At 49.2% G+C, this 9,213-nt stretch overlaps 1 protein-coding gene across 1 annotated transcript; it reads left to right on the forward strand.

Annotated features, from left to right (window-relative positions):
• The first annotated feature begins 405 nt into the window (after positions 1–405).
• Positions 406–7,065, forward strand: LOC310713201 (fucolectin-like). The gene is made up of 4 exons (XM_083517073.1): positions 406–530; positions 1,094–1,185; positions 5,169–5,460; positions 6,836–7,065. The coding sequence occupies exons 2-4, from the start codon at positions 1,095–1,097 to the stop codon at positions 6,993–6,995; spliced, it is 543 nt and encodes a 180-aa protein (XP_083373199.1). The 5' UTR covers positions 406–530; position 1,094; the 3' UTR covers positions 6,996–7,065.
• The last annotated feature ends 2,148 nt before the right edge of the window (positions 7,066–9,213 follow it).

The following is a 9,213-nucleotide window of genomic DNA, read 5'->3' on the forward strand; positions in this document are numbered from 1 at the left end:
GATGCTGACACAGCTGCCCTGAGAAAATTAAGGTGAGCCATGGCGTGGTAGAAGTTCAAAATAACTCATTCTCCTTCCACAAGGCCGACCAAAAAGTGTTCATTTTGGAGCTTAGCTGATGTGGTTGGGACCTGCCAGTATCAGTACTCAAGTTTGGCACCCATCTGACCTCTAAATGGGATAAATGGAATGAGGATGTCTTCTTCTAAAATCATCTGCTGCCAAGGAGGTGCCAGTTATTTCCTCTTGGGAGAGAGTCAGAAACCACACAAGCCCACTCAGAACCTGCTCAGATGAAGGATGTCAAAACTTGATCTTGATCCCTAGATCCTGGTGTCACCATCTTTCTGATTGGCCAAGTTGAGCCACGTCAGGCAAGCGCTGTCCATTGGGAAGGGGATAAAACCTGGAGGTGCAGGACTCCTCTGGAAGCAGGGAAGTCTCAGTTCCAGTTTGGGGAGAAGAACCTGTGTCTCCTGTCCCACCAAGAGCAACAGACGCTTCTGCAGACCCCAAGAAAGAGAGGCAAGGTAAGTTGAGAAAACCCACTGGATGTGATCTTTGAGGTCTAGAACTTCCTACCCTACCCCCTCTGCAAAAAAGAAGGTCCTGATCCTTATTGGGTAGATCTAAAGCTGTACTTTTATTTTTTAAAGTCTGTTAAGGATCTCTAGCGCTTTGGAGAATATTATGACTAACATGGCCCTTGATTCTGAATGTCCCTTCATCACTCTTGGCTGTCACCAAAACCCTGTGATGGTGCTAAGGGGGAGCCAAACACCCCCCCCCCCCGTGGCTCCAGTACAGGCTTCCTGCTCACTGACGTCTGTCCTTCTCCAGTGTGGTGTAGTGGTTAAGAGCGGTTGACTCGTAATCTGGTGAACCGGCTTCGCTTCCCCGCTCCTCCACCTGCAGCTGCTGGGTGACCTTGGGCCAGTCACACTTCTCTGAAGTCTCTCAGCCCCACTCACCTCACAGAGTGTTTGTTATGGGGGAGGAAGGGAAAGGAGAATGTGAGCCGCTTTGAGACTCCTTCGGGTAGTGATAAATCAGGATGTCAAATCCAAACTCTTCTTCTTCTTCTCCCTTGCAGGATGCTTCCCATCTGGATTTGGCCGCTGGTCCTGGCGCTCCTGGCAGAATGTGCAGAGGCCCAGAGCTGCAAGCCTGACCTGCGAGGTGCTGGTAAGACCTGGGGAAAGGGAGACTGATTTGTGGACAAAGCCAAATGGTGCCCCCTATCCCCATAGGGCCCTCTTATTTCTGCCCAAACCAATGGCCTCTAAGCTGCTTTGTGACAATGAAATCCTGGGCATCATCTTACCCAGTGGGTGGTGATTGGCATCATTTTCCCATGATCCATTGCAAAGCCTGATGGCGGAATGTCAGGGGACTGCCTTTGGAACGGAGGAGGGAGAGCCTCCAACGCTTCTCAGAAGCATCCTCGTCTGGCAGTGGGGAAAGCCACACCGCCAGCGAAGCAGAGGGGTAAGGGGGTAGCCGGGTGAAGGGGTGTCCATCATCAACCTTTTATTCGACCGTCAGTCAGAAAAAAGTACATTTGTCAATACACAGTTAAAAGCTCCAGGAAGATTTTAGAACTTAGCCAACACTAAAATGGGCTAAACAGATAGCCCCATATCAATACAATCAATTATAGTCTTGCGGCGCTTAAAAGCTAAAAAAAGAAATTTGGCCACCAAGGAAGGTATAGCTCTAGCGACATTATTCAGCAAGTGTAAAACCTGGTTTTCTCCAGGTAGGAAGCTAGATTGACATAGGAGTGGGTCTATAAAATTTTGTCTAAGCTCTGCATAAGAAGGGCAAGTCAAGAGAATGTGTTCAGTGGACTCAACCACACCCATGGCACAATGACAGGTTCTCTGGGCGTATGGTACTCCCCTGTACCTTCCCCACAATATCGCAGAGTCAAGGACATTTAATCTAGCCGCTGTAAGAAGTCTGCGGTATTCCACATAGTGGATTTCTGCAAGGTAGGGGGCTGGTATGGTCCGATAAATCTGGTCCACAAGGAACATCCCTGGTTTTACCTGGGCTATGTCCTCTTGTCTGGCACTGTCACTCAGTCTCCGGGAGATCACAGCTCTAGCTTGATTGTACGACATAGACTCAAAGTAAAGATGAGACAATCCGCAGGATTGAACCTCGTTAGTGACCTCCCTTTCCCACGATGATTGGAAAGCGTCCCTCAATATCAAGGGGGCAATACCCACTGGTTTAAAACAAAGCTTGAGCCATAGCCAGAGCTTGGTCTTCAAGGCCACATACCGTAGCGCTTGCCAGCCAACCTCTAATCTCATAACCTCACCCGCTACCGAGGGGGGAATCCTAAGGATGGCTCTAAGGAATCGCGTTTGGATAGAATCCAGTTTCAAAAAGTCCCTACGGGAGCCTAAAGAGATGCCCACCAAAAGAAGGGGGAGGACTTTCATTTGAAAGAGTCTCAAAGCTATCTTCACTGATTGAGCCTGATTCTCAGCATATAGAGATCTAATCTGGATGAAGGGGTGTCCACGTTCTTATGTTGGGGGAAAAGCCAGAAGGGGCCACTCCCAAAATCTGCAAGTGACTGAGACAGACATGGACTTTGGGGTTATGCACTGTAAATAGTTTGCACCAAATAAAACCTGTAAAAGACAGGTCCTGCCTGGTTACTCACAAGCAACCATCACCAGCATCTGACAGGGAACCAAAGTTTTGACCTGACAAGCCATGATGGGAGAACAATTACACCCCCTGCTAATTCCACATCATGCCTTCAGATGTCTTCTAAAAGTCAGATAGTTGTCTATTTCCTTGACATCAGATGGAAGGGCGTTCCACAGGGTGGGCGCCACCACCAAGAAGGCACTCTGCCTAGTTCCCTGTAACCTCACTTCTCGCAGCGAGGGAACCGCCAGAAGGCCCTTGGCGCTGGACCTCAGTGTCCGGGCAGAACGATGGGGGTGGAGACGCTCCTTCAGGTATACTGGGCTGAGGCCGTTTAGGGCTTTCAAGGTCAGCACCAACACTTTGAATGTTGCTTGGAAATGTAGGTCTTTCAGGACCGGTGTTATGTGGTCTCGGCAGCTGCTCCCAGTCACCAGTCTAGCTCTGCTGCATTCTGGATTAATTGCAGTTTCCTGGTCACCTTCAAAGGTAACCTAACGTAGAATGCATTACAGTAGTCTAAGCAGGAGATAACCAGAGCATGCACCACTCTGGCAAGACAGTCTGCGGGCAGGAAGGGTCTCAGCCAGTGTACCAGATGGAGCTGGTAGAAGAGGTGAGGTCCTTGCAGACTGGAGGCGAGCAAATGGAATACTCAGGATGAAATGGTGAAATCAGCTATGATTAAATGGGCACAAGATGTTGGACATAACATAATGATGGCTGACTGGGAACAGTTATGGACCACAGGTATGAAATTCACGGCATGTAATGCTCTAAGAGAAAATTTAATGAAAATGATTTATAGGTGGTACATGACACCAGTCAAGCTTTGCCCGATAATAAATGTTGGAAATGTAATGAGACTGAAGGTACATTCTTTCACCTTTGGTGAACATGCCTGTCAGGGAACTGCCATCGGTGCTAGAGGCGGAGGGAAGGCTCCAGAGGGATGCCGGAGAGGGTCCCAGTAGGGAGAGGGGCAGCCCATTTGCTGGGGAAGGAAATCAGCATAACACCAATGGAGAAGGGGGGCAGATGGGGGAATCGGAGAGGAGGCTCCAAGACTCCTCACCGGAGACCAGCGGAGAGAGTACGGGTCCTCCGCTGCCCACACCCTCCTTGTGCAGAAGGCTTCTGCGCAGGGAGACTAGGCGGAGACTAGGCGTCAAAGAACTTTTGTGCTGGAAGAAGTTCAAGAAACGCCCACTGACGGATTCTGCCAGCGACTGAGACAGCCACGGAGCTAGAGGCTGTCCGGTCAGAAAGGGTTCAACCAGGTAACCTAGCCAGGAGTGGCGGCAACTTACGCACGAGCAACCCCTAAACCAATTACAATGCCCAAGGATTAAGACATTCTGGGAGATGATTTATAATGAAATGAAAAAGGTATTTAAATATACCTTTCTGAAGAAACCAGGGGCCTTTCTCCTGGGCATAGTCAGCCAATTGGTGCCAAAGAAGGATAGAACTTTTTTTATGTATGCAACAACAGCAGCAAGAATACTTATCGCAAAGTATTGGAAGTCACAAGATTTTCCCACCCGTGAAGAATGGCAGATGAAGTTGATGGACTATATGGAACTGGCGGAAATGACTAGCAGAATCCGAGACCAGGGAGAAGAGTCGGTGGAAGAAGACTGGAAAAAGTTTAAAGACTATTTACAGAAATACTGTAAAATTGATGAATGTTAGAAAAATGTTGGAATGAAGTTATACGGCTTTAGTAGAAATGTTATAAGGAATTAAGTATAAATAGATTAATAGAGGATTAAAGGGAAAAATAAGGTTAGAATGTGTTAAGATAATTATAAGATAGAAAACAGAGGAAGATGGAAAGGAATTGCTGAAACAATTAATAGAAGTGGAATACTAAAAGGGAGGTGTGAGGAAGTTGTTGAAACAAGTGAATGAAAGATAAGATTTTGAAATTGTTTGATGTGTTTTAAATTGTTTTTGTTATGTTTTGTTAGGTTAATGTGTTAGTGTTATGTAGTGTTTTTGTATTGTATGGTGTTTTTTCCTTGTTTCTTTGTAGTGTTTAAATTGTTGGAAAAGCTTTTTAATAAATATTATTTTATAATGATAATGGAGGCGAGCAAATGTTGTCCCCATCTTCAAAAGGGGGGGGGGGCAGGAATACCCAGGTAACTACCGACCAGTGAGCTTGACATCGATACCAGGAAAGGTCCTGTTGTTGTTGTTTAGTTGTTTAGTCGTGTCCGACTCTTCGTGACCCCATGGACCAGGAAAGGTCCTAGAACGATAATTCCATAGTCTGTCTGTGAGCACTTAGAAAAGGATGCTGTGATTACCATGACCCAGCATGGGTTTTGCAAAAACAAGTTCTGCCAGACAACAACACAACTCTACAGTTCTGTAAATCTCATTTCTTTTTCCCCTGCAGTTACAAGCTCAGTAAACCCACGGAATGCTGCTCCTCTCGTCATGTTCTTCTTTCTCTTCCCCATCTTCTTTCCACCACGCTGTTTCTCCAGCTCGCAACCTGGCCAGGGGCCGCCCAGCCTGTCAGTCCTCCATCACCCCACATCCAATTATTCCGTCAGCAAGCAAAGCCATAGACGGGAATTGTGACGGGAACTTCTTCCATGGCTCCTGCACCCACACCAGCACTGAGAAAGAACCATGGTGGCATGTGGACCTGGGGGAGCAGTACGCCATCTCCACTGTGGTGGTGAAGAACCGCGAGGACTGCTGCAGCGAGAGACTCCTGGGAGCCGAGATCCGTGTGGGAGACTCCGTGGCTGACCATGGCAAGTCCAACCCCCTGTAAGTACCAGTTGCCTCTTCCTTCCCCACCTGCTCTGCAGCAACTGCATCCCTCAAGATCACTTGTAGTTCCTCCCCCATTCATAATTGAGGAGAAGGGAGAGTAGCAGAAAAGTGGATCCTGCACATCTTTGAAGAATCCTCCAGAAAAACTATCTCTCAAAGGACCTGTTGATGGCATTTTACCATTGTACTGTGGAGAGTGTATTAACTTATGGTCTGTGTGTGTGGTTTGGGAGCTGCATAGTCAGGGGAAAAACAATGCTGTCCAGGGTTGTAAAGATTGCGGAGAGAATAATTGGGTGCACTCTTCCCCCCTTGGATCAAATCTATGCTTCCAGGTGTCACAAGAAAGCTGCAGAGATAGGGCAGGATAGTGCGCATCCCGGAAATGATCTCTTTCAGCTTCTGCCTTCTGGAAGAAAGTCCAGGGTTATAAAGAACAAGGACTAGCCGCCTGAGAAACAGTTTCTACCCAAATGCGATTTTGGTTTTAAATACAGTGTAAGGTAGTCTCTGGGGGAGTATATTGTATTTAATTATGGGGTATCAGAGTTTTTAGGGGGCTAACAGGATCTGGCATACACCAGTGTTGCTCCCGCAACCTGGGTCGGGGTCCAACAGCCTTTTATCTTTGTTGGGGTAGCGGCCGGTCCTGATCCCCCGGCGACTCACCTCCCTGTTTCGCCTGAAGGCGAGCACTCCTCCTGCAAGTACTCAGGTCTCTCCTTCTCTCAGACCTCAGTCTCTGCAACTTGGGAGACGTCGGTGGGTTACTAGACCCAGAGGCCACCTCAGCCTCCCCTGACCCAACCGGTAGTGGAGCAGCTGTAAGTGGTGGCCCAGCTGGAGGCAACGAGGTCATCCCCGCATCTGGAGCCAGGGCAGGATCAGGCCCCTGACTCGGCCCAGCTGGTGCTTGTTGCAGGGGAACCTGTGCAGACTGGGACTCTTCAGGATCAGGCCCCAGACTCGGTTCAGATGATGCCTGAGGCAAAGGAGTCAGTGCAGACTGAGTCTCCTCTGGTTCCGAGTCCGAGCCTGAGTCCCAGGCCATCACAATGGCTTCAAAAGAGTATTAGACAAATTCCTGGAGGACAAGGCTATCCATGGCTCCTAGCCATGATGGGTATGTTCTCCCTCCACTGTCAGAGGTGTATACTAGTTTCTGGGACTCCCACATGGAGAGCCCTGCTGCTCTAAAGTCCCACTTGCGGACTTCCATTGGGGCACCGGGTAGGCCACCATAAATGCAAGATGCTGGCCTAGGTGGCTTCAGGGCTCTTCCAGTGCAACCATGGATGGTTTTGTGAGCCCAGTGCTGTGCAGAGGCATCGGGAAAAAGATGTGTCTGACCTCCCTTTTCTCTTTGCAGCTGTGGGAACATCACGGACACCAGACGTGGCTCCTTCAGTAGCCTCAACTGCCACTGGCTCAAGGGCCGCTATGTCAGTGTGAACCTCCCAGGAGATGCATCCACCCTGACGCTGTGTGAGGTGGAGGTCTATGGGACAAAGCTGGGTGATCAGTGCTAGGAATCACTGGGGGAGGGGACAGATTTAGTTGAACCCATGTTGACTCTCCAATAAATATCCATTGAACAGCCTTCTTTTGTCTCTCCAATTTGTTCAGCAGGCCCTCAAAGAGGGTGCATGGTTTTGCCCGTGCTAGAAAACAGAACCAGAGAGCAAACTGACCATGTGTGGGAACTGCAAGTCCCGCTTGCTAAGAATCTATCACAAAGGGAACTAGTCACACAACTAGAGATGCTGGTGACTTCTGCTCTAAGAGGAAGCAGATACAGAAATTCCCTCAGTTCTCAGGGTTGCTCAGTGTCCAGGGCCAGAACTCCTTGAAGCGATTCCTGATTATAGTGCTGGGAGGGGAGGGGTTAACACCAGAAATTAGATATAATTAATGTTTTGTTTTTAATTTGACATTTCCTAAAGCTGTTACCATGAAGCTCAGTGGAGGTTTACAACCCGTCAGGAAGATGGGCCATTATTTAGGAAGTGCCATGGTGTTTGTAAGACAACCCTCAAGAACAACTTTGTACTGCTGTTGTTGTGGTCAGGAAAACAAATGGAGTGGGTGGGTTTACATCAAAGATGTCTTAAATTCAAAACACCATGAAGAAGGGGGTCCTAGAAGCATGAAACGCTTTTCTCCAGGGAACTATGCGTTCTATAAAATCCAAGCTCAGAGCTGCAAACTGCTACCCAGGTTGGGACCAAGTCATGAGCCCCTTTTGAGTCCTTCATGCATTGCAACTGCCCACATGGCGTTAGGTGGTTGGATGGAGGGGTTCTTGAGGGGAAGCTCGTACTGGAGCCATGGGGTGGGGTGGTCTGGCTCCCCCATAGCAGCCTCAGAGGGCTTTGGAGACAGCCAGGAGTGCTGAAGAGGCATTCAGATCCATCAAGGTTGACCAGGAGAACAGTCATCCTCCAGAATTCTGGGAACTCCTAAACAGTTCTTCAGCAAATCTTTTTTAAAAAATGCAGTTTTCAATATGCCCATTCAGGGTGTAGGGCAGGGGTCTGCAACCCGCGGCTCCGGAGCCGCATGTGGCTCTTTTACACCTTTGCCGCGGCTCCGGGGTGGATACTAGCGAGGGGAGGAGGCGCATTGTGCGCCCCGACACTCCCCATTGTGGCAGGCGCTGTACTGGCTGTGACGTCGCATGGGGGCGGTGCATGCGTTAGTCACGCACCGTCCCAACGTCACCTTCCCGCACGCTGTCAGATCGCAGCTGCGGAGATATATTTGTTTTAAATGTCACAATGGTTTTGTGGCTCCCAGGTTTTTTTTCCTTCGGAAACGGATCCAAGTGGCTCTTTTTGTCTTAAAGGTTGCAGACCCCTGGTGTAGGGGACATGATCCAGGCTTCAGGAATCACACCAGCTCACCTTGGGATCAGCAGAACGACCCAACCTCTTAGTGAAACTGACACAGAGACCTCCCTCCTTCCAGCGAAGTCCCGCCCCGTCTGGTTTTATCCCCTTTCAGCTCTTGTTTGGTTCCGAATAACCCAACCAATCAGAAAGACGTTGACACTGGGGTTTTGGCTGTCAAAATCAGATGCTTACGTCCTTCTTCAGAGTGGCCTTAGGTGGTTTCTGGCTCTCTGCCAAGAGGGGAAAGACACACCTCCTTATCAGCAGGTGATCTGCTTTGAATATAATAATATGTCCTCGAAGGGATGCGGGTGGCACTGTGGGTTAAACCACAGAGCCTAGGGCTTGCCGATCAGAAGGTCGGAGGTTCGAATCCCTGCGATGGGGTGAGCTCCTGTTGCTCGGTCCCTGCTCCTGCCAACCTAGCAGTTCGAAAGCACAAAAGTGCAAGTAGATAAATAGGTACCGCTCCAGCGGGAAGGTAGCCGGCGTTTCCGTGCGCTGCTCTGGCTCACCAGAAGTGGCTTAGTCCTGCTGGCCACGTGACCCGGAAGCTGGACGCAGGCTCCCTCGGCCAATAAAGCGAGATGAGCGCCACAACCCCAGAGTCAGCCACGGCTGGGCCTAATGGCCAGGGGTCCCTTTACCTTTACCTAATATGTCCTCACTGCATTTATTTCATAAAGAGGACAAATGGATGATAATGTCAGTATTGACTCTAGCAGGTCCCAATCTCACACACCAAGCTCCAGAATGAACACTTTGCTTTCAGCCTTCTGGAGAGAGGGGAGGCACTTCTGGTCTCCACAAACTCATGGAAATGTCTTTGCCTCCCTTACCTGAAATCAAGTCAGAA

This window comes from Podarcis liolepis (genome assembly GCF_965112155.1).
Source record: "Podarcis liolepis genome assembly, chromosome: 8".
Taxonomy (NCBI): domain Eukaryota; kingdom Metazoa; phylum Chordata; class Lepidosauria; order Squamata; family Lacertidae; genus Podarcis; species Podarcis liolepis.

Excerpts from the sequence above, each read along its gene's own strand:
- LOC310713201 (XM_083517073.1), top strand. The coding sequence starts at position 1,095 with ATGCTTCCCATCTGGATTTGGCCGCTGGTCCTGGCGCTCCTGGCAGAA. Across the intron at positions 1,186-5,168 it reads GCCTGACCTGCGAGGTGCTG|CTCGCAACCTGGCCAGGGGC; the intron begins GTAAGACCTGGG and ends CTGTTTCTCCAG. Across the intron at positions 5,461-6,835 it reads CATGGCAAGTCCAACCCCCT|CTGTGGGAACATCACGGACA; the intron begins GTAAGTACCAGT and ends TTCTCTTTGCAG.